The sequence below is a fragment of the Leishmania major genome, chromosome 31 (genome assembly GCF_000002725.2).
Source record: "Leishmania major strain Friedlin complete genome, chromosome 31".
Classification (NCBI taxonomy): domain Eukaryota; phylum Euglenozoa; class Kinetoplastea; order Trypanosomatida; family Trypanosomatidae; genus Leishmania; species Leishmania major.
In genome coordinates this window covers 1,343,794-1,366,879 of record NC_007272.2, presented here as the reverse complement: position 1 = coordinate 1,366,879, position 23,086 = coordinate 1,343,794, and the positions used below count along the sequence as shown (strand labels likewise).

General features: G+C 59.9%; 10 protein-coding genes across 10 annotated transcripts; all 10 read left to right on the top strand.

Annotated features, from left to right (window-relative positions):
• Positions 1-263: 263 nt before the first annotated feature.
• LMJF_31_2880 (putative aldehyde reductase) lies at positions 264-1,124 on the top strand (the record flags this gene model as incomplete). The annotated part of the gene is made up of 1 exon (XM_001685225.1): positions 264-1,124. One exon carries the CDS (start codon positions 264-266, stop codon positions 1,122-1,124), a length of 861 nt encoding a protein of 286 aa, XP_001685277.1.
• Positions 1,125-1,637: 513 nt separating this feature from the next.
• LMJF_31_2870 (conserved hypothetical protein) lies at positions 1,638-2,333 on the top strand (the record flags this gene model as incomplete). The annotated part of the gene is made up of 1 exon (XM_001685224.1): positions 1,638-2,333. One exon carries the CDS (start codon positions 1,638-1,640, stop codon positions 2,331-2,333), a length of 696 nt encoding a protein of 231 aa, XP_001685276.1.
• Positions 2,334-3,095: 762 nt separating this feature from the next.
• Positions 3,096-5,126, top strand: LMJF_31_2860 (putative protein kinase; the record flags this gene model as incomplete). Its single annotated transcript, XM_001685223.1, has 1 exon — positions 3,096-5,126. The coding sequence occupies one exon, from the start codon at positions 3,096-3,098 to the stop codon at positions 5,124-5,126; it is 2,031 nt and encodes a 676-aa protein (XP_001685275.1).
• Positions 5,127-5,878: 752 nt separating this feature from the next.
• Positions 5,879-6,517, top strand: LMJF_31_2850 (ribosomal protein l7/l12-like protein; the record flags this gene model as incomplete). Its single annotated transcript, XM_001685222.1, has 1 exon — positions 5,879-6,517. The coding sequence occupies one exon, from the start codon at positions 5,879-5,881 to the stop codon at positions 6,515-6,517; it is 639 nt and encodes a 212-aa protein (XP_001685274.1).
• A 351-nt stretch (positions 6,518-6,868) lies between these two features.
• LMJF_31_2840 (conserved hypothetical protein) lies at positions 6,869-8,008 on the top strand (the record flags this gene model as incomplete). Its single annotated transcript, XM_001685221.1, has 1 exon — positions 6,869-8,008. The coding sequence occupies one exon, from the start codon at positions 6,869-6,871 to the stop codon at positions 8,006-8,008; it is 1,140 nt and encodes a 379-aa protein (XP_001685273.1).
• Positions 8,009-9,062: 1,054 nt separating this feature from the next.
• Positions 9,063-10,940, top strand: LMJF_31_2830 (conserved hypothetical protein; the record flags this gene model as incomplete). Its single annotated transcript, XM_001685220.1, has 1 exon — positions 9,063-10,940. The coding sequence occupies one exon, from the start codon at positions 9,063-9,065 to the stop codon at positions 10,938-10,940; it is 1,878 nt and encodes a 625-aa protein (XP_001685272.1).
• A 1,980-nt stretch (positions 10,941-12,920) lies between these two features.
• Positions 12,921-13,733, top strand: LMJF_31_2820 (conserved hypothetical protein; the record flags this gene model as incomplete). Its single annotated transcript, XM_001685219.1, has 1 exon — positions 12,921-13,733. One exon carries the CDS (start codon positions 12,921-12,923, stop codon positions 13,731-13,733), a length of 813 nt encoding a protein of 270 aa, XP_001685271.1.
• Positions 13,734-14,657: 924 nt separating this feature from the next.
• On the top strand, positions 14,658-15,497 carry LMJF_31_2810 (conserved hypothetical protein; the record flags this gene model as incomplete). Its single annotated transcript, XM_001685218.1, has 1 exon — positions 14,658-15,497. The coding sequence occupies one exon, from the start codon at positions 14,658-14,660 to the stop codon at positions 15,495-15,497; it is 840 nt and encodes a 279-aa protein (XP_001685270.1).
• Positions 15,498-17,051: 1,554 nt separating this feature from the next.
• Positions 17,052-17,861, top strand: LMJF_31_2800 (hypothetical protein; the record flags this gene model as incomplete). The annotated part of the gene is made up of 1 exon (XM_001685217.1): positions 17,052-17,861. The coding sequence occupies one exon, from the start codon at positions 17,052-17,054 to the stop codon at positions 17,859-17,861; it is 810 nt and encodes a 269-aa protein (XP_001685269.1).
• Positions 17,862-22,347: 4,486 nt separating this feature from the next.
• LMJF_31_2790 (putative ADP-ribosylation factor) lies at positions 22,348-22,884 on the top strand (the record flags this gene model as incomplete). Its single annotated transcript, XM_001685216.1, has 1 exon — positions 22,348-22,884. The coding sequence occupies one exon, from the start codon at positions 22,348-22,350 to the stop codon at positions 22,882-22,884; it is 537 nt and encodes a 178-aa protein (XP_001685268.1).
• Between the last annotated feature and the right edge of the window lie 202 nt (positions 22,885-23,086).

The window sequence follows — 23,086 nt, the reverse complement described above, 5'->3', positions numbered from 1 at the left end:
AGACAAACAGGATACCGCCAACTATATATACCATCCCAGCAACACGGTTACCTCCCAAGCAGCCACCACTACTGGCAGTGGTTGGGCGTGGGAACGCCGCTGTCGCCCCGCCTCTCATATCCTTTTCCGGTTAGTGGCCTTAGTGCACTTCATTCCGCAGAGCACCGAAGTCGGCTACCTGAACACTGCACTTCTGCTGTCTCTCCATATCGCACACACGCACACACAACCCTTCATCGCTGTCCTCCCGCACTCGAGCTGAGATGGCGGCTCGCCGTGTGGTGCGCCTGCCCGATGGCACGGCGGCTCCAGCGCTAGGGCAGGGGGTATGGATGATGGGTGAAACACCCGAAAACCGCACGCGCGAGCTGGCGGCGCTGCGAGCCGGTATGGAAGCGGGCATGACACTCATCGATACCGCAGAGATGTACGGCAACGGCCGCTCCGAGCGACTTGTGGCGGAAGCCATCAAAGAGACGCCACGCGAGCGGCTCTTCATTGTCTCGAAGGTGTTGCCAACAAACGCATCGCGAGCGGCCATATTTCGCAGCTGTGATGCCTCCCTTCAGAACATCGGCACAGACTACTTGGACCTGTATCTTCTGCACTGGCGCGGCCGTGTTCCGCTTTCCGAGACGGTGACGTGCATGGAGGAACTCGTCAAGAGCGGCAAAATTCGCCGCTGGGGTGTGTCGAACTTCGATGTAGACGACATGAAGGAGCTGTGGCGCGTCCCCGGTGGCGACAAGTGCGCGGTCAATCAGGTGCTTTACCACCTTGGCTCCCGCGGCATCGAGTACGATCTCCTTCCCTGGCTCAGGGAGCACAAGGTGCCAGTGATGGCCTATTGCCCCATCGCCCAGGCTGGCGAGCTCAAGTCGGAGCTGTACAAGAGCACCGTCGTGCGGAGCGTCGCGGCTCGCCACAACGCCACCGTCACACAAGTTCTACTTGCCTTTGTGCTGCGCAGCGGCCACGTCATCGCAATCCCACGCTCCAGCAACCCGGCGCACACGGAGGAGAACGCGGCGGCAGACAGCATTGAGCTGACAGAGGCGGACATGGCACAGCTGGACGCCGCGTTTCCTGCCCCCAAGCGCAAGACACACCTCGATATTGTATGAGGAAGGTGCAGTGTGTAGTCCCGTCGTGTGAGACTACAGCCCCGTTGCCTCTGCGTGTGCACGCGTGCCTCAGCCCCTTGCCTTCTTCAGTAGCGAAGAGTCGGCCGTCCCTCTCTGCTCGGCGTCTGCTCCGTTGCGTCTCCGTTGCTTTGAGTTGTGCACGTCGATACAGAGTGGCGCGTTGTCTGCGTCGGTGGGCCGTGCGCGTAGCGCGTCGGGGATGCACGCATTCCTGTGCCGTTGCTCCGAACATTCAAAAAAAAGAGAGAGAGAGCTACAAGCATGCATTCAGCAGCCCTCACTTGGAGGGATACGGCGCTGGCGGCCCATCATGGGTGCCGCTTAGCTGTTGTCTTTCAACTCTGCAAGGCCGCTGGGTTTGCGCTTGCACACACGGCTGCCGCTGCGTGAGGTGAACACACGAATATCCGTTGTGCGGGAACTCTGTCCCGTTTCGAGTGCGCTCACTGCCGGCTCTCTCCTTCATCTTCCTTCGCTGCCCACAATTTGCTTATGCTGCGCTTCTCATCCCCACCTTCTCTGCCGTTGTGTCTGAGGTGCTGGTCGTCAGCGCTCGATCACCGTGCGGCCTGCATCGAAACTCACAGGCGTGGCACACAAAAAGCGTGGATGTTTGTAACGCACGGCAACGGTACCTCGAGACCCTTTCATCGAATCTGTTCCGTCTTGCCCTCTCTCTCTCTCTCTTCCTCTCCATCTCTTTACCCTCAACCTCCACCGCCCGTGGCGGACGTTGGAATGGGCAGGAAGAAACGCGCGAGTGATGTGGAGACGACGCCGGAGCTGAGCTTTGTGCAGGGCGGTGTCCTCAACACGATCATCGTCAAGGGTGCGGAGGAGATGCAGCAGATCGCGGTGGACACCACCGCGTTCCTCGAGGACAAGCGGGTGGTGCGTAGCACGAACATGGATCAGGTGACCTTCTCCCAGAATGCCATCTTCAAGGTCACCCTTGACTTTGCAGAGGCGATGCCGTGCATTCCCGAGACCGCGGTGCGCGAGTCGACCGACTGGATGCTGCTCAGCTGCACCGGAAACCACGCGCACTACTCGACGGTAGACCAGCGCCTCATTCTTCAGCAGTGCAAAGCATCCCTGCAGAGCAACATACCGGAGCTGGAGTTTCCCGTCTACCTTGTGCTGCGGTTCGACGATGACGAGTGGGTTGTGGAGCGCATCATTCGCTAAGAGAGCGCCGTGGTATCTACGTGCAGTAGCCGTCCTCACTGCAGTGCGTGTACATGTCCTCGGTGAATATCTTTTTCGCCCGTCCCACTTGCGTCCTGTCATCTCTCTCTCTTTTTCGATGACTCTCCTCCACCCATCCCCTGCTGTACACTCCTCTGGGACCGAGCGATGCTCTGCCTACACGCCAACAGCGCCAGTGGTGTCCTCCCTCCACTCTGCGAAGACGCATCAAAACGGACATGTCAGACGGCGGCACGCAGCGCTGTCCCTCCAACCCCCACCCGCCTCTTGCTCTCCCCCCTCCTCCTCCTCCTCCTCCTTCTCTCTACTGCGTGTCTGTTCTTCGACAGTGGCGTATACTCGTTGCTGTTTGGAACTCTTCGTCTTGTGCGTGCCGGTGTTTTGGTGCCTACCAACTTGCACACACACACACACACACAGACACACAGAGAGAGAGAGAGAAAGAGAGACAGCGTCGAGCACGTGTGTGCATGTGCTTCAGCGCCCCTCTCACTGTAGCACACGCACCGTTGTCTGTTTCGCACTGGGCTTCCCCCGCCTCAACACCCTCCACCGCCCTCCGGCCAACAGGCCTTGTAGCTCTAGTACCTGCCAGCGCGTTCTCCTGTGAACTACCTCGTTGACGTCGCCCAGGCGCGAGGCCGCTGCGTGCGCCGGCATTTCTTTCGGTTGTTTTCTCTTGTTTTTGCTTGCCTGCCTGGCAGCATCCCCTACGCCTCGCCTCTCCCCTGTCCCACAGCCATGGAGGCCGCCCCCGCTGCCGCCGCGCCGCGACTGCCGCAGGCCCCAAAGCGACCCCGCGAAGAAAGTGACGCCCCGCTACAGGAGAGTAGCAACGGCAGCGTGCCCGCTAACTTCTCCAACGAGGCCTCCGTCACCACACCTGTTGCCGGTACGGAGCTCGTCGTCGACGTCGATCAGCCAGAGACGAACGCGCAGGCGTCGGCCGTTGATGCCCCGCGTTCACGATCGCGTGGACTAGCCGCCGTCGGGCCAGGCTCCACCTCACCTGTCGCGGCCTCCCGCAGCGGCACTGACGGTGCCAATAACTGCCAGCCGGCTGCAGCGGTCACAACACTGTCGTCGTCTTCAGCCTCTGCGGACGCGCGCCGCTTCAAGCAGCCCACCCTTGCCGCCTACGGCTTGGTCAGCGACACGATGACGCTCAAGAAGGAGATTAGCGACCGTGATAGTCACATCGAGGAGCTCAACCGCGAGGTGGAAGGGCTGCGTGCCGAGGCGGGGCGGCGCAATGACCAGATAAACTTCATGGACGGTCAATGCCGGCAGTACCAGAGGAAACTGGAGCACTTCCAGTCGGTCATGCGGCAGGAGATGCTGAGCGCTGCCCAGAAGGATCGCTCAGAAGCGCGGCGCGTCCTCTATCAGAAACATTTCGAGCTCGGCCAGACCGCGACGTGGCACAGCAACGGCCAGACGGTGTGGATGGAGGGCGATCGAGTGCGCACGCTGTTCCTGAAGCTGGCCGACCTCACTCAAAAACGTGAGGAGGTCGAGGCGCTCAAGAAGGCGGCACAGAGCAACGTGAAACACCTGGCCCGCCAGGAGCGCGAGCGGGAAGACTCCGGCGCCGGCCCGGACCTGCAGGACGCGCTGATGGCTGCCCAGATGGAGTATCAGCTGCGCGCCTCCGAGCACGCCGCTCTGACCAACACTATCGCCGACGTCAAGCTGAAGCAGACAGAGATCGAGCACGAGAAGAAGGCCTTCGTGAAGGAGATGCGCCGCGTGAATGACGAGGACACGTCCGAGTTCTTGGCGATCCCCACCATCGGCGAGGGAGACCGCTACGTCCTCATGCATCTACTAGGCAAGGGTGGCTTCTCCGAAGTGTGGAAGGCGTTCGACCTTGTCGAAGGCCGCTACGTAGCGTGTAAGATTCACCACATTCAACGCGAGTGGCCAGCTCAGACGCGTACTCACTACCTGCGCCATGCACAGCGGGAGCTCGACATCATGCGCGCGCTCGATCACCCGCATCTGACGCACCTCTACGACGTCTTCCCTCGCGGCGACAACATGTTCATCTCCGTGATGGAGTACAGCAACGGCATGGACCTCGACACCTACCTCAAGCGCTACCGCATCTTCAAGGAGGCCGACGCGCGGCTCATCTTTCTGCAGGTCGTGGACGTGCTGCGCTACCTCGCCTCCCTCGACAGTCCTATCATCCACTACGACCTAAAGCCGGCGAACATCCTGCTGCACCGCGACGACCCAACCATCCTCGACATCAAGATTACCGACTTTGGCCTCTCCAAGATCATCGGCGCCACCCGCGAAGGCCCCAGCGACAACCCATCCATCGAGCTCACCTCGCAGGGCACCGGCACGTACTGGTACCTGCCGCCCGAGTGCTTCGAAACCTCCTCGACACCGCGCATTAGCAACAAAGTTGACATCTGGTCCGCGGGCGTCATCTTCTACCAGATGCTCTTCGGCAAGCGGCCATTCGCCGAGGGCGAGTCGCAGCGCCGCATATGGCAGGAAAAGCTGATCATTCAATCCGCGCGCACGCTGCACTTCCCAGACACACCCAAGGTGAGCGAGGAGGCCAAGGACATCATCCGTGGCTGCCTCGCCTTCAACGAACGCGAGCGATGCGACGTGTTTCAGCTGAGTCAGGACCCCTACCTGTTTCGCACGAGCCGCCGCTCCGCGCACAAGGCAAAAAGTGCCGCCCCCGCTGGCGTCGGAAGCTCGAACTCACCACTGATGCCACCCGTCACCGACGCAACACCGGCATCATAGACGCTCGCCGTATGTGTGTAGTTCCCACTCTGGTGAGTCTGTCATCACCTCTTGCGGACATAGACACATGTGTCTGTGCGCCGATGCGCGCATGCCTTTTGTCATAGAAGAAGACAGCAACGACATCATAGGCATACAAGGGGCCTGGATATGTCTGTGTTGTCATCGTTGTGCCTCTTTCACCGTGGACATACGTACGCACGTCTGCGTCAATCCAGCCCCCCCCCCCGCCCTCCCTCTTCACCTCCGTTCATTTTTTCCTCAGGTCGTGCACCATCATCTGCCGGGCCAGCATCGACCACCTGCAGCCCTTCCCCCTCTTCCCAGTTGACGCCGGTGTACATTTTGTCGTATTACATACTAACGAAATGCCGAAGGGCTCCACCCGCTATCCCCCGCCTGTGCCGGTGTCGGTGAGTCTGAGAGTTGCCGTTGGCGTATGCAGGCGCACGGCTGCATGTGTATGGCATCTCCTGTGCTGTCCTCACTGCAGCTCTGTCGCGCACTCTGTAGAAGAGCGCTGACTGTCGCAGCGGTACTCGCGTCGCACCTCTCTGCCCCCGTGTTGCAGAACCGGCACATGCACCGCGCACGTGACGGGGTGGCACCCACTAGAGGCGCATCCGCTCATCTTCCCACCCCACCCCACCCCACCCTTTCTTCTCCCCTTGTCTCCTCTCTTCACGTGTGACAGGCTTATACGCCATCGGTACACAGACCACCACGCACATCACAGGCGTTTTCGCATAGGCATGCGACAGAGTGTCCTTGCATGCGACGTCGTACGGCGGCGTGTGGCCACCGCTGCCCTCTTCACGTCACACCGAGCCATCATCAACGGCGTGGCGAGTAACCGCATTCCGCGTGGCATGACACCGCTGGGCGTGCCGTGCAGCGAAGATGTGTTGGAGGCGCTGGCAGAAGCCTATGTGAACATGGATATGGCTACCATGACCGCCTTTCACAAGAAGGCGATGACGGAGATGTTGCGTGCCGGTGGCGGTGACGGGGGGGCCGAACCCGCTGCGGTGGACTACGAGGAGCATTTACTACGAGCTTCGGGCGGCTTTAGTGGTGCTGCTGTCGCCACATCGACCCCGGCTGCTCCGGTGGCTCCTGGCGGTGACGCTGCGGCTGCGGAGAGTGCGGCTCCATTGGTCAAGAAGGCACCTGAAAAGACGGCTTTCGACATCACCCTCAAGATGTTCCCGGCTGAGACCAAAATCAAACTGATCAAGGAGCTGCGGTCTGTCTGCGGGCTCTCCATCCAGGAAGCGAAGACGGCGATCGACAAGTGCCCCGGCGTGATCGCCCGCCAGGTGCCGAAAAGCGACGCGGAGAAGCTCAAGGACGCTATGGTGAAGCTAGGGGCCGAGGTGGAGCTGATGTGAGGGCCGAGGTAGAGTAGCTCATTTCACGCGAAACACACACACACACAAAAAAAAAAACGTGCGCCACGTGAGACCGACGCGCCTTCTCTCCTTTTCTCATAGGGTGCTCATGCGCGAATAGGACGATGGAAGTAGGCCCTGTTGAACTCTACCTCCGCCCGTCGTGGTGTTGTTCGATGCTGTTGCTGGAGGGAGGTTGTTTGGTTCCTTGATCGAAGGGGCGCCGCACACACTTTGGTGAATCGAAAGAAAGGTACGCGTGCGCACGGTGAAGGGACGCCCGCGTGCTCGAGTGAATGAGGCGCCGTTGGCACGCGGCGGTGCGCTGTGGTGGACTTCGGGGGCGCATGCATGCTTCCCATCTTCTTCAGTGTCGGCTGTGCACGTCGACGCTCTCCCTCTCAAGCAACCCGCTTTGCAATCTTTCCTCTGCGTTGTCCTGCCTTCCCACCCTCCCCCATGCCCCGACGCCCCCATGCCAACCGTCACCATGCACCGTGCGCCCGCCCGCCGCAGATGTTACCGGGCCCTCTTAGCGTCTCGTCTCGTCATTTTCTTCACCAACGCGAAGCAGGAAGGTGCACATGCGCTAACGCGTCGCCGCCTCCATCATTCAGCAGAACACCGCTCAGTGCAGGCCGACACACGCGCCCGTCACACCTCGCAGCCGTCATGTCAGAAAGCCTTCCTGGCGTGTTGTGCTTCCTGGGACTCATCGTCTTCTTCGTGGCGGACTTCTTCTACGCGAAGAAGCTGAACGAGCAGAAGAATGCGCACCCGGAATTGGATGACTGCGCCCCGGCCACGTCGCCAGACCTCGACACGATTGCCGTGCTCGACTCCCTCACCGCCACCGCCGTCGACCTCTACCGCCACGAGCGACAGCGCTTCACCGGGGTGGCAGCGCCCGCCAGCCCGAACGAGTACGCAGCGGTCGGCGAGAATGGTGTGAGCGAAGAGCCGGCCGCAAACCTCGACTTTGGCGGCCAGACAGGCAAGACGGTGATGCACACAATTGTGGTGGTGTGCAGCATTGCCGCGCCGATGCTGACTGTTCTCGTGGCGCTCATGCCCTCTCTCTTTGGGTGGACGCGCTTCGGGGTGCATTCATCCATTGCCTACCTCGCCGCTGTCCCGGGCATGGCCGCTACCGGCTTCTACGCCATGCGCTCCTATGAGCTGACGCAGGTGTTTGATGTTACCAAGACGGAGTGGATCGCGATGATGTGGCTCCGCCTAGACGCCATTTTTGTCATGTCCGCCGTCGCCTTCTTTGGTGTCGGGGCTTGGGTGGTGACCGGCTGCATGGTGACCACGGCTATGTACCTGGCACACCGGCTCATGAGGATGGAGAAGCAGCTGAACCGCGTGCAGCGGCACACGCAGCTGGTGCGCGACGAAGTGGATGTGACGCGCGTGCTCGTGCCTGGAACGGAGGAGTCCAAGAGGGCATCTGGTATCAATGACGGGTATAGCGCGTTCTCCTCGTAGTGAAGGCTTCATAACGGAAGCGGCGCACATATATCGCTCTCCTGTGCGTGCCTAGGGTGTGTACGCATGCGCCGGCTGCCATCTTGGTTGTTCTCCACACTCCGACGATAAGCGCTTGTCGGTGGAGCGACTCGTACCATTGCTTGGTTGCTGATTTCTTCTGTATCCATGCGCAGTGGAGGCGGCAACTATGGTCCTTGATTAAAGACATATACACACAGGCATACCTGCCCCCGCGCACGGCCGGCTCACCACGCGAAGGAAGTGCGCGCTGCGGCGCAGGCATGGCTTAGAATAGAAGTGGGAGTAGGGGAGGAGCGTTCGCCTTCCGCCAATTTCGGTATCGGCCGTGTGCCTGCTTGCCCCCTCTCTCTCTCTCTCTCCCCCCCCAAGCTCAGTTTCTTGCCACAAAAACTCTCGATCTCTTTTAATTCTCTGCAGACACGGATCGGTGTTGTACCTCTCACGCTTGAGGACGCAGGTGTAGACGTGGCGCAGGAGACAGCGGTCCTTGCCACCAGAGGAGGGGGGGAGGCATCCACAAGAGAAGCGTCGCGCTGCCACGCACACACGCACACAAAAGCGTAACATCATTGCACCACGTCCATGCACACACGCAGGAGGGGGAGGACAACCGCCACCACTACCTCGTCTTCTCTCCCTCCCCTGTTGGGCGGTCACTTCGTCGAGCAATCGTAAGCGGTGCGCGCTCGCTCGCGATAGAATTCCAAGGACACGCATACCTTCATAGAAGAGAGAGGGGCAGATCTGGTTTCCATGGACAACGCATATGCTCGTGCTGCAGCTGCACGCTCTCCTTCCTCTCTCCAAGTCTCACTAGGTGTACCACGGGCAACCACTGTTTCCGCGAGGCGCACCGTCGGCCTTCCAGCTACGGTGCGCACAGCGGCTTCCCACCGCATTATACGATAGTGTGACCCTGACGAGTTGCTTCTGCTGCACGCCTTGGTAGTCGAACCGGCCTGTATAAAGGAAGCGGTTCAACGTCACCGGGCGCACAGCCTCCTTCCCTCACTGCTCTCCTCGCACTGGCATGATGCTGCGGCCCACCCTTGTCAAGTGGCTGGAGCGCAAAGGCGTGCGGCCCATCGTGGAGAGAGTCGCGCGAAGCACGCTGCGAGGGCCATCGGTCAGCCACAGCGCCTCCCATGTGGCTGCAGGCTCTGCTTCATCGTCATTGTACCACACCGGTGACATTGACGACATCGACGGGGCGGAGTCGCTGGATATGATGGACGGCATACCGAACGAGTCCTTTGGCTTCCCCCCTTCCGCCGCGCTGCGACGCAATGCTCACCCGCCGGAGCCGCGAGCACGCGCTGCCAACAGCTACAGCTGGTCATCTGGTGCTGACTCCGCAGGTGCAGGCAGCGGCACCGTAGACCACCGCGATAGACCCAGGCGAGACGAGAGATCAGCGACCCCTACGCGACGCGTCATCACGGTAGCACGGCGGAACCACAGCTCACCTGCCGAGGCTGCCCCTGCCTCCCGGCACGCGCACGTGCCCGTTACACATGCGCCGCTGTCTAGCTCCCCTCGAGAGGCGCAAGTCATGGATCACGCCAAGAGCGCGCCGCACCGCGACAAACCTGTGCACACCGCTACTCCTGTGAATTCTTCGGATGTCGATGACGATGCCAGCGGTACCATCGCGGAAACCGGCGAGTCCGCCGGGAGCGCGGCCACGAAAGCCAAGTCCTCCGACGCCTACCGCTTTCTCTTGCATCACATCGACGCCGAGATCGCCGCGCTGCAGCGCCGTCACGCCTCCGTAACGACACGCCGCCAGTCTGTCCAGACGCGCCAGACGCAGCGTATCAAGGAGCTGTTTGAAGTGATGGAGAACCCGTGGACGTTGCTGCCGACAGAGATGCAGCCGGCACTGCCCGCTACCGGGGTGGATGTGTACATCAAGGAGCAGCAGATAGCGCGCCAGCAACAGAACCATGTCCACCCGATACCGGAGGGCCAGGACAAGATGTACGTACTAGCGCTGCACAAGAACTACAAGTCCATGCCTGCGGGCCGCAAACGGTTCTACGAGGAAGCGGCACACTACAACGCTGCCGTGCGAGAAGAGCTCAAGTACCTGCTCACTCGCGGCTGCTCCCGCTTCGAGGCATTCCTCGACACTATCAAGGAGTGCACGATGGAGATGGCGCGGGAGGGGCAGGTGCCGGAGCTGCCCACCACGCACGCACAAAACCGCTTTCACGCAGCGCGGGCCGGTGTGTCGAACTACCGTCATGCCAACACACCTAGGACCTTGCCAGCTGGCGGCGACGCCGGCACCACGCGAAGTCGTAAGTCGCACCAGCATGCACAGCCCCAACAAGTCATCGCGGCGCAAGAGACGTCTGCCAGAGCCGAAGCAGAAGCGGAGGAGGGCGACACCACTGCTGATTGGGAGGACGAGGGCGACACTGCCGAGGACACCGCCAAGGAGGCGGCGCGTGGGGCTAGGCACGGCTCGGTGGGGCGCAAGAGAGGACGCAGAGCATCGCAGCGCATCCAGAGTGCAGCGAAGAAGACGCATGCCGAAGTCGCCGCTGCCGCGGCTGGAGTGCATTCCTCTGCGAGGGAGCCCAAGCGACGGCAGCGGTCTCAGACATCGGCGACGAGGCAGCCCGACGCCAGGCCGATGCGAAGAGGTGGGGGCAGCAGCAAAGCCGACGCCGATGCCCATGCCAAAAGCGATCGTCAAAAGACAGTGAGAAGGGCAGGCCGCAGCACTGGTGTGTCGCGCTCTATCCCACTGCCCAATCTCGACCACCTCGCCGTCAAGAAGATCAAGCGGATGCTCACTTCGCCGTCCGGCTCTGGTGGTGCAGCAAAGAAGGCGGCAAAGGCGAAGAGGGCGTCGCCGTCGAGAAAGCCGGCCGCCGGCGGCGCGAAGAAGAAAAGGTAGACGAACCGCCACCGCACAGGGGAGAAGAGGGGTGCGGGGTAGGTGGGTGGGTGGGTCGGGGGGGGGGGGTCGGCATCCATGTTTCCGTCCTTGGATGGACCGTGCGAATAGAAGTGTTACCACTAATCCCAGGTAGGCGTGTTCCGCTGTTGTTGTTGGCGTGTGCGTCCCTCTCTCTTTCCTCACTGAGGATGCGTGTATGAGGGGATGGGTGGGTGGGGAGCGTGTCGGGGGCGTCTGTGTTGATGAGTGGCAGTTGGTGCCATGGTGGTGTTACGGATGTCGATGGAGCCCTCCCACCAACCCACCACCGACCCCCTTTCCAGAGGTGAAGACGTGGTGCACCTTTCCCTTATGGTTCTGTCGCCTCTCTCCTCACTGCCTGCCTGCGTATGCGTGCGCAGGTATTTGTGTCTCTTCTAGATGATCAGCACCGCCCCTCCCTGACTCGGTGGACGGCGTGCCATCGACTTGATTTGTCGCTTATGCTCATAGAAGGCGCTTGAATTTGGCGTGCGCACGCGCGCACGACGAGGTCCACAGTCGTCGGCGAGGCGTACCTACCTGGCATCCATCCCGGGCTCTCTTGTTCCTCTTCCCTTTCTATGCGCGTGCGTGCTTTCGTGCTAGGCGAGCAGCATCCCAACTCCGTGGCCCCGCACCCCTGGTGGTCTGGCCTCCTCGATAACCCTCCTGCTCTATCCTTTTCGGGTCATCATTAAGAGTTGAGGAGACGGGTAGTACCGAGCAGGGAGGGGCGGAGGGGAGGGGAAGAGGGCCAACGAAGAAGAGAGGTGGAAAGAGAAGGAGGGCGAAGGGAAAGGGAAGGGTGTGGGGCGGCATCCATTTATGTCTGTGTCCGTGTGGCCGCCGGTGTTGTTCCGTTGCTCCTCTCTCGATCCCTGTCGCTTTTCGCACCAACTCCATAGACACATGCACCTCACGTGACGTCGAAGACACGCAAGAAACAGGCAGACATGGGGGTAGGGGGACGGAGGGGACAACGTACGGCTGTGCGACCCAACGTGTCACCCAGAAGCAGAAGCACAGAGCCTGTGTGCATGTCATGCACCTGTCCTCTCTGTCCGAGGCATCTTTCACCCTAAACCACAACGAAAGCGACTGCCACGCATTAGCGGTTCGCTTCGCAAGCTACGATCGGCTCAGGCAGTGTCTTGCTCTGCAGGCCATAACCGTCAGTGCCCCCTCCCCCCTCCCATACAATGCTCGCAGTGCATTTGCATGCACGAATAGCCGATTCTCGCCCATCGCCGTGCTGCCTTCCTCTTGTACCGCCGCTCTCTCTTTCTCGGCGTTAGACATTGTGCATGTGGGCATTCATCCACACCAGTGCCTGCTCCGACTCCTTCAGATACGGCCGCCTTTCCTCGCCTCCCGTGCTACCTCCCCTTCCTCCTCCCCCGCTTCTCGCTTCTCGCCTGCTTCCCCGTGTGGACAGAGAGTGTCACCTCACGTGCGTAGACGTGAGCTCACCTACCACCAACGTGCCCTCCACAAGGGACAACTGGCCGATTATTTTTCATACCTCCTCTCTCTTCCTGCTTTTTCCTCCTCCATCTTGTCGAATCGTTACCAGACGGAGCTGAGACGTCGTTACTTCTTTGCCCTGAGTTCGCTGGCAGCTTGAGGGCTTGGCCTCTCTCTCCCCTCCATTGAACGTGGCCTCCTCGCTCCGTCAAGCCTCTCTTCTCCTCGCACCTTTGTTGTTTCCTGTACAGTTGATGCGCCTCTGCTAACTGCTGCTTTTCCTTGTCGAGTGCACATATCGTGTGTGTGTGTGTGCGTGTGCGTGTGTGCATCTTCCTTTCAACGCCTCTCTCACCTCTTTCGCTCTCGCGATCACTTTGGGGGAGGGGGCTGTACTTGTGTCTGCTCCGTCTGTCTCTGTCTTTCTCTCGAAGCCCCTCTCGTTTCTCCGCCGACCCACATTGCAGTCACGCCTCTTGCGACGGACGAACAATGAAGTTCATCCCGCTGGACAGCTTCAGCGCGCTAAACTCCCTCTTGCAAGGGGTGGAGGCGCAGGGGTGCTGCATCACCATGCGCCTAGAGGCCTACACGTGTCGGCACACAAAAGAGGAGCGGCAGATAGCGAACAGCATAGCTTGCTATCAAAACAACGTGCAACTCACGCCACCTATTAGTCCCTTGCCCACTATTGGCGCGTACGCCGGCTGTACTCAGGAGGCGCTGCCACCGCTTGTGCTGGGCGGAAGCGCCGAGAACGTGGCCGCGAGTTACAGCCTCGTGAGCCCCAACGAGATTGATGACCGACTAGTGTACTTTGTGGCAGCTCTCAACACGGTATATGAGAGCGACGGTTACGACTTTTCGGTTCTGCGGGAGAACGACTTTGTGCGTTACACAGAGCCGCAGTTCCGCACAGAGGTGTCGAGCACGCTGCAGTCATTGCCGGAGCAGTGCCGCCCGGCAGTGCAGCGCTTCTGGCCCACGATCGAGGAGGTAGTCGAGAACGCGGAGAGTGGCTGCGAGTACTACGAGTTTCGATGTCCCTCCTGCAACCCGCTCGCCGACACCACCGTGTACGCCCGCCACTATTTTGTGTATAACCGTAGAAAAAAGGTGCTTGTGCTGCTTGTGGAGTACGGCGAGAGCAACCCTTACCGTGGGGACGACGGACTGCCACACGCTGGCGACCCGACGTCAGCGTGGGACGCTGAGAGTCCCACGTATGCCAGCACCCCCGACCTAGGCGAGGAAGGTGAGGCATACGATGGTGGCAAGAACAGACAGTTCTACGGATACTACTAGTGACTCAGTCTGTGGTGGCAAGCGCTGCCGCTGCCCCTCGGGGGGCCCACCGCGCGGTGTGAAGCGAAGAGGAGGGTTGCGCAAAGTGCAGCCCTGGAGACGCGTGAAGCGTCTTTGCCGAAGCCCTTTCCCTCGGTGGTCTGGGCGTTGTTGTCTATGCCTTCTGCCTTGTCATCTCTCCGGGTGAGCGCGTGCGTATGTGCGCGGGTCGCGCCAGCCCCCCTCCCCCCTCTCTGTCTCTCTCTCTCTCTATCCCTCCCCCACTATAAACGTAGAGCAACAGACAAGCACACAAGAAGAGCGTCGCATTGTCTCGCGTGCGTCGTGTCTATCCAATCAGCCACACGCAACGGCCCCGACAAGCCGCCGCGCTTTACCTGATTGGCAGGTCCTTTATATATGCGCGTGTCAGCTGGGTGTGTCGGTGTTCGCTGCTTTAGAGGAGTGGACAGGGAGCACATACTCGGTCGTACTCCCCGCAGCCAAGCTTGAGCCGCTGCTGTGACGTGCGCGTGTGTGTTGGCGTGCACATTGTGCGCGCGCCTTATCCGTCAGAGGTAGCATCTGCTTGTCAGATCACGTTCGACAGATCCCTCGCATCCGCTCCCGCCTCCTACCTCCCTTCCTCCTCCTCCCCAATTTGTCTGCAGCGCACTCGCCCCATGTCGCTTCCGTAATTTCCTATCGCTCCCGCTCTCTCTCTCTCTCTCCGCGTTGGATCGTTCTCACCACAACCACAGGTGGCGTCCTCACGCCGGACACCTGTAGGTGTCTGTGTATGTCTGTTCGGAGGAAAGCCTCTCTCGCCGCTCCCCCACCCCAGCGCCCTTCTCAGCACTCATCACTATCGCCCAGCGCTTCGTAGCCACCCTTCGCGGTTCAGCACACGATCCCTCCTCCCACCCCCTCGACTCAACACCAAAGATGCCCGAGAGGTGCATTGGCATCACCACGGTTCAGGTGGGCCACATCGTGGGCAGGGGTGGCTCGACGCTCAAAGGGATCCAGGAGCGCACCGGGGCAACTCTGTGTATCGTGGAAAACGGCCTGCAGGTAAAGATTACCGCTGACGACGCTGCCAAGGTGGCCGCCGCGGAGGCGGAGGTGCATAAAATCGTTGCCAGCCAGCAGAACCCCGACTACGAAGGACCGTGCGGCGCGCGCCTGCGCAAGGAGGCGGTCGAACTTGGGCAGAAGCGCTCGAAACTCTTCGAAGAGGCGACCCGGATGCGGGAGGCCGGTGACCATGAGGGCGCGAACAAATTGGTCGCGATGGCCAAGAAGGCTGGCGAGGACATGAAGGCCCGCCACCGCGAGGCAGCCTTAGCGATTGCCAAGCACAACAACGAGGAAAAGGGCAAGGGTCCGAACTACTTCGACATGCACGGCCTGCACCTAGAGGAGGCGATGGAGATGCTGAAAGTGCGCATGTCAAAGCTGGAGGAGAAGCCGGTGGGGTCGACAACGGCGTTCGAAGTAATTCCAGGTGCTGGTCACCACTCCGCCCCTGGAACGCAGAAACTGAAGCGCGCCACACTAGAGTACGTGCAGTGGAAGGGCTACCCGTGCGAAGAGGTCAACGCCGGCGCGTTCCTGGTGAAGGTGCCCGGCTTAGGCGAGGGCGTCCTCTCGAAGCCGGAGGATGGCGATAAGGTGCCGACGAAGCCCAAGGAGTCTGCGACGGGAGTGGCGAACAAGCCCAAGGCTTCGGGCTCAGCGGCGGCCAGCAAGAGCAAGGCCCAGTCCTGCTGCGCGTGCATGTAAACCTCAGGAAGGTAAGCCAGCATGTGCAAGGTGTGTGTGCGACGCTGCTGCCGATACGTATGCCGGCATCCTGCTCATGAACCTGCGGCGCACATCGGCGCTTCTTCTGGCCTATGCCCGTGTGTAGGGGGTGTGGGCCCGCTCTTTGTCTTTTGATCCGTCGATGGTTTGCCTACTTGGTCACAAAACAACGCCTCGACGAGTGGGGGTCCGTGCGTGCACATATGCTGACTTCGAACGCTCCCCAGCAATTCTGTGTGTGTATGTGTTGTTATTCCCTCCTCACCCCTTCTTCGTCGTTTTTTTTCGCGTCTGCACGTGAGCGTTTCGCTTACTCCTCTTCCTCTCTCACGATGCCCGGCCTTGTTCGTGTTTGCGTGTGGCCCCGTCCACCCATATACCCGACCCTACCACCACCACCACCACCCCATAATGCCCCCCTCCTCCCGCTCCTCTGCCACCCTCACCTTTGCTGATTGATTGATGCGAGTCATCCTCTTTTTTTTTTTTCAAGGCTTCTCTCTCGTCTCCACTCTGTGTGTGGGAGGGAGGGGGCCCAGCAGCCTTCCCCCGCCCCCCACTCCACTATCCCCCTGCCAATACCGAACCGCTTCCGCTGGCGACAGGGCTAGGCACCTGCGACGTGGGGGGAGGTCGGAGCGATGTATCGCTACGGATGTCGGTGGCCACGTTGTGGATGGCGCGCCGTCGGGGAGACCTGCGACGGCGCACACGCTTGCACCATACATATGATGGGCAAGGTGCCAATGTAACTCGAGCACATCCCACCCGGCCCTCACCACCTACAGGGGCGGAGGGAGCCTGAGCCGCCCCCGAGGGGGGGATGCATCAGGTGGCGACCTGCGGAGCGGGGTGGGTGGGTGGGTGGGTGAGTGGTGTTTGAGGCAGAGGCCATGCTCTCAGATGACTGCGTTGGCACGCTGCGCTGCAACGCGTGTGCATACGGCAGCTTTGCACCATGCGATGGACCTGTGGCAGGCCTGGGCTTGAATGTGGTTGTCATCATATTCTGTGGCAGAATGAGCGCGTTGTCAAAGTACAAAAAATGGATTCGCATCCCTCCTTCCCCCCTCACCACCGCTAGGTGTATGCGGTGAGGTACCACCGTTTCGGGTGAGGCGGTGAGTCCGCAAGGGCTGCACATGGCAGCACACATACACACTATCGGCTCACCCCAGCATTTTGTCAAGGAAGGGAAGGGAAAGCGGTGGGCTCTGCCGCGCGGCAGCCGTTAGGCACTGACGCGTACCTCCGGTGTTCGTGGTTTGCATGCGTGTATCCTCCCATACACTTTGCTGTTGCCCTCCCACCTTGTTTTGCATTCGCGCATCGGCCTTCGCGGCTGGGCAGGTGGCGTCCGCTCGCCGGTAAAGGGCTTCTGCAGGGAACCTTTCCGCGTTGCCTGGCCCTTGGCTGTTTGTTTCAGTAGGATCTTAGCTTCCCGCCATCCCCAGCGCCTGTTCTGCGTGATTGCATCTCAGGTACGCACTAGCGCTGGCAGCTCCTCTGTTCTCTTCTGTAGAGAAGCGCTCAATGTGCCGCAACAACGACAGCGAGGACGGGGACTGTCTTGGCTGCTGCGGGTTCCTAGCCTCGTGGTTTCCAGGGCTGCGCTACCCCGCTCAGCGTTGCACGTCTCCGGATAGGTCGACCTCCTCCAGTTGCAGCTCCGGCTCCATGGGTACCATGGGTGCTTCCAACGATGTCACAGACGTGGACGACGAGAACCTCCTGTCAGAGGAGTTACAGTCTTCGTCGACTGGATCGTGGAGCTCGATGGGCGATCTTCAAACCACGGAGAGTGCGGAGAGCGATGCGCCATCGGAGGAGTCGGACCCGGACGAACGGGTGCGACGGGCAACAGCATCTTTCCTCCAGTGGAAAAACAAGGAGTACGTGCCGCTCAGCCTTGACGAGAAACGTGCCATCAAGGAGTACCGCAAGATGGTTGCACAAGAGGAAGGGTCCTATACGAGCACGCGGGCGCAACGGCAACGGGACAGGGCTCCAAAGCTGTTCATTTCGCGCGAGGACGACTGGGTCGATCTCGGTAGCCCGGCGGAGGGCGATGGGCTGGCACGGCGCCGTAGTAGAAAGATCCGCTTCGTTGCTGCGGTGATAGCCAGCAAAGAAGTTGACGTGCACAACGATGGGCTCGTCGTGCTGACAGACGCGGGCGAGGAGGTGCCGGAACTGCCTCGTTCCGCCTCGATTTTGCGGATGTCCTGCGTGAAGAATTTAACGGAGGAGGCACCTGTGTTCGTGGATGACTTGAATAGCTGCATGATGGAGGACGAAGGGCGATCCTGCGAGTCCGCCGTGCGTTGGGAGTTTCCTAGGTAGGCTTTAGCGTGTACATATATATATATATATATATATATATATATATATATGTGTGTGTGTGTGTTTGCAGCTCCTTTTGTTATCCTTCGCTTCATTTTGTTTTCCTTGGGCTTAGTAGCGGTGAAGAGCACGCCCACGCCCATCGGCACTCTGTGGGATGTCTTCTCCACCACCCTCGCTGCCGTTCTCCCCATCCCCTTCGCTCTAGTCGTCGCCAGCGGTGCTTTGGGGGTCTTTTCGCGTTGCTGTAGCTGTGGGGAGGGAGGGGGTGAGCGTGACCCACTGGTTCTGTCTGCCTTGTCGCTTTCACATTATACTTTCGATTCCCTGTTTGACCTCCGTGTGGAGCTTGATCACAGCCGGCGCGTATCTGTGGTGACGGTGCGTCGACATGCTGTCTCTCTGTGATGACATGGGCCCCTTTCGTTCGCTCATCCGTTTTACTTCTCCCGTAGCCGTCGCTTCTTGCTATTCTTCGCCAACGGACCCGTGCCTGTGCTTGCGCGGTGTGGTCGTCGGATCTTTGCATGTCTTCCTCTTAGCATGCCCGTACATACATATATATGTATATGTATATGTGTATGTGTGTCTGTGTCTGTGTGTGCCATTTCACCCCTCATCCCGCTACTGTCCCTTCCCGCGTGTGCCGCTTGACTCACCCCGGCCCTTTTTTATATATGCATGTGTGTTGTGTGTGCCCTTGCGGGTGAATGATCGCGTGCTCCGCGTATGTGTCCATCCCCTATCTACCTGTCTTTTCTCTCTTGATGTGAAGCTATGCATGCTGTAGCGTACTTGTGTGTTGTGTCACCCCTGCGCGTGTGTCTGTGTGCATCTGTGCACGTCTGTGCGCTCCTCTGCCGTTGTGCATTTTCGCAGTCCGCCTCCCGCAGCTACTACTACTACGAGTGTCGTGCCCCGCCCCACTCCCTCTCTCTAACTCGCGCAAGTTTTTTCGTGTCCCTTTTCTGTGTTTTGCGTCTTCGCTCTTCGCCTGCACCCCTTCCCCTCTTTCTCGCTCGCCACGCTCACCCCTGTAGGCAGACAGACAGACAGACAGAGAGCGAGGGAGGGAGGGAGGAAGGGGTGGGGGTGGGGGTAAAAGACGCCGCCTTTGTTTCCCCTTGTCAGGAGTGCATTACTCCTCTGAGTACGAACGTTTGTGTGTGTGTGTGTGTGTGTGTGTGTGTGTGTGTGTGCGGTAAGGGGTGATAGCGCATGAGGGGCGCTGTTTTGTTGCGTTGTCGTTACACGCATTCTTGCATCCCGACACGTCTTTCTGCGATGGGCATGGCTCATTCTGCTCGTGTTGCGGATGCACCACCCTAGTCACCGCTCACCTCCTCGCCTCTCCCATCCCCTACCCCCCTCGTGTTTCCCGCACCGTGTCCTGTCGTCTGTGCGCTACGTGCGCCTTCTTTGCCCTCTCTCAGCGCACCTCTTCCTTCTCTCCCCTTTGCTTTTCCCCGTCGCGGTCACTCGACCTCTATCTCCCCCACTCCCTTTTTTTCTTCCGTACACTTTCTGTATCTCGTTCTGCATCCCATCGACAACGTGCGTCGTGGGGGTGTTAGCGGGTGACAACGACTCTGCCGTGGCTCACTCGGCTCCCCCTCCCTCTGCACACATACACACACAGACACACAGACACACACACACACACACACACACACACACACTTCAACCTTTCTTTCTCTTCTCTCCCCCCCCCCCCTCTCTGCAATTACGATTCTGTCTTGCGAGGGTGCGTCGTCAGAAGCGAAAAGAAAAGGGCTAGCGTGCACACAGTTGCGCCGTGTATGTTTCTGTCCCTTGTGTGCGTGTGTCCATCATTTTTTCGTTATCGCTGCCTCCGCGAGAACCGCCGCGGTCGCCGTCTTTACCGAGTAATATCCTCCTCTCCCTCCGTGTTTTGTTCTCTCTCGGTCACCATCCCTGCCTTCGCACCGCTGTTCGCATGCAATGACAGCTTACTGGACGGCAACGGAGCGAAGCCCGCGGCGCTCTCGAGGGCCTCGAAGATGTGTTCTCTTTCTTTCTTCCTTTGTTCGTGTGGCTAGCTGTTGTGTCGCGCGCGCGCACGGCTGTTTGTCTCGCCCTATGTGTATCCTACTGGCGTTCTCCTCATCCCCCTGGCATCCTCTCTACAACCCGTTTATTTCATTTTATTTCGCCGGTCTGTCACCGTGCCTTGCCCTCACCTCTTGTCGTACGCTGCGCACGTCGGTGTGCGTGACTGTGTATGTGTGTTGTCTTTTACTCATTCCTTGTGTCATTGGTTTCTTTGTTTTCGCTTCCTGTTGCTGCTCCCCGATGATGCAGGACACCCCAGCGCTTGGCATCACGGCTCCATATCGTCTCTTTGTGTGGACGCCAAAAGCCTGCAGCCTGTCCTCGGGTGCTGGTTTTGGGCTCTTGGTGTCAGCAGACAGGTCTGAGCTGGTGCTGTGCCGCAGAGACTCGCGGCCATGATTACGCTGGTGTCCGCTCACTACGAATCGTGCCGAGAAGTCGACAAATATGCGCATCCGCCACCTGTCAAAGGCGTGCGGATGCAGGGGAAGGTGGAGTGTGCCCCGTGCCGCCTCAGATTCACAGCAACGTCTCGTCTGTCGCTGCGCATGCGGGCAAGCCATCGAGGCACGCCTGCATGGTATCGGCGGAAGCGGCAGATGACGACAGCGAGCCCCCTCCCTAGCCAAGAGAACAGCGCCGTACTGGAACAGGCCCCGGCATGCAAGAATGCGAGTACTGTGCGCCGGCGCTGTCGAGCACAGCCGGCATGGCGTCTCGCATCCGAACAGGGCGCGAAGAGATCTATGCCGGTCAGCCCCCCACTGCATGTGCGCGAAATGTGCGGCACCTCCTCGACCCGAATGGGTCGGCTGAGGAGGCACAGGTGCCGGGGGCACGACGCGAGCGCCCCGAATGACTGCATCGAGTCCTCCGGACACCCATGTGGAGAGTCTCCGCACCGTATTACGGCATGCCGCTGCCTGAAGCGACTGAAAGAGAGGCCTGGCACACAGGCAGGAGGGCGTGTGTGTGTGTGTGTGCAGGGTCTCAGAGTACCGTGGCCCGGGGCTGGCCAACCTCCTCTCGGAGCTCATCCGGCGTTCACCTGGACCACCCCCTGATCACCCGCGCGACAGACACCACCGGTTCCGCCCTCATGCAGGATGCATGCGTCTCTTGCTCTTTTCCTTTTATTTCTGCTCTCCTCAGGGAACGTGTGCCTGCAGCTCTTCTATCGTTGGACGTGCTCGTGTCTCGGCGACACGGCCGCGTGTGTTGTGGGGCGTTGCTACTGTTCTCTTCTCCACTCCGTGAGACGTCCTGTCGTTGGGTGGTGAGGGCTTGCGTAGTCTCTCACGCTGCGTGTGTACGCATGCGCACAGACGTGCGCTGTGCACTGCTGTGTTGCTGATCTGCTCGGGCAGTGAGTGCGTTTGTGGCCTCCCATCCCCCCCCCCTCTTGCCGTTTTCTCTGACTCCGCTTTCGGTTACCTTCGTTCGGCTATGCGCTTCTTTCGAAGCGCTCTCCGTTCTGCCTTGGGGTCGGCGCATGTCGGCTCGCTTGCCTCCCTCCTCTTGTCCTCTCTTGCATGTCGTTCAAGTAAGAGGGATGAAGGAGCACAGCTCCTCACCCTTCTCTTGCTGTGATTTGCGAACCCATCAACCCAAATGATCCTCGAGGGGGCCTTGCAGCACATCGGACCTTGGTGTGCTGTCGCCAACACGGCACATCAGATTAAAGCCACTCCTGCACTCTCTCTCCAGCCTTCCCTTTCCCGTCCCGACGCGCATGTCATGAAAATCAGCCCGGGTGTGAGGGAGAGACAGCTGGCATTCAACGATATGTCAAGAGGCCGCCCCCGTCAGGCACTGGGCAAGGCACGACAGCTCCTACCCCCCTCCCCCTCTGCGATACGGATCTCACGAACGACTTCTCCACTGATGTCCCTTGCCCGTCTCGCCTCTACGCTGCGCTCCCACCCACTTTGAACGCGGAACGCAAAATGGAAGAGAACACACACGAGAATAAACCAACGTGCGTCTCCCCTTTTTCTTCTTTCACATCTCATCTCTCGTGTTTACCGGCACACGCCAAAAGCCCCCCCCACACACACACACACACACACCACACACGACACACGACACACGACACACGGCACACGACACGCCTCTCTGCCCCACCACTGTACGTGCCGTAGCGCTCTCCCTTTATCCCTCCCTCGCTCTTTGTGTCGAGCCGTTCGCCCCTCTCTAGCCGGGTGACTCTCTTCCACGCTCGCTTGCTGAGACACGCACACAGAGGAGGAGTCTATTTTGGCTTTGTCTGTTGTCGCATTCGGTGCCTCCATCGGCATCCACCTCGAGATCGTCTCACACCCCACCTGACTCCCCTCCTTTATTCTGCGCCGACCCACACACGAGAAGCCTCTGCTTCCTTGCACACCCTCGAGACAGCACATCATTCATCAAAATGGGAGGCTGGCTGTCATCGCTACTGGGCAAGAAGGAGGTGCGTATCCTCATGGTCGGTCTTGATGCCGCCGGTAAGACCACCATTCTGTACAAACTGAAGCTCGGCGAGGTCGTGACCACCATTCCGACCATCGGGTTTAACGTCGAGACGCTTGAGTACAAGAATCTCAAGTTCACCATGTGGGATGTCGGTGGCCAGGACAAGCTTCGCCCGCTGTGGCGCCACTACTATCAGAACACGAATGGCATCATTTTCGTGGTCGATAGCAACGATCGCGATCGCATGCGCGATGCCCGGGCGGAGTTGGAGAAAATGCTTGTTGAGGACGATCTCCGCGCCGCGACGCTGCTCGTGTTCGCCAACAAGCAGGATTTGCCGAATGCCATGAGCACGACAGAGGTGACGGAGAAGCTTGGCCTGCATGCCCTGCGCCAGCGCAACTGGTACATTCAGGGCTGCTGCGGCACCACCGCTCAGGGTCTCTACGAGGGCCTCGACTGGCTTTCTGCCAACATCAAGAAGTCCATGAACTAAGACAAATCACCGTGCTCGTCGACTGCCTGCATCGCGCACAGACAACGCCCTCCTGTGTGGTGGTGTACCACGGGACAGAGGTGACAGTGACGGTGTACACGGATGTGTCTCACGCTCGCCTTCTGCTTCCTGCCCCTCTCCTCCCTCTCTCTCTCCCTCTCCCGAGCACGCATATTCTGCGTACGGCTGCGCACCCGTTGTG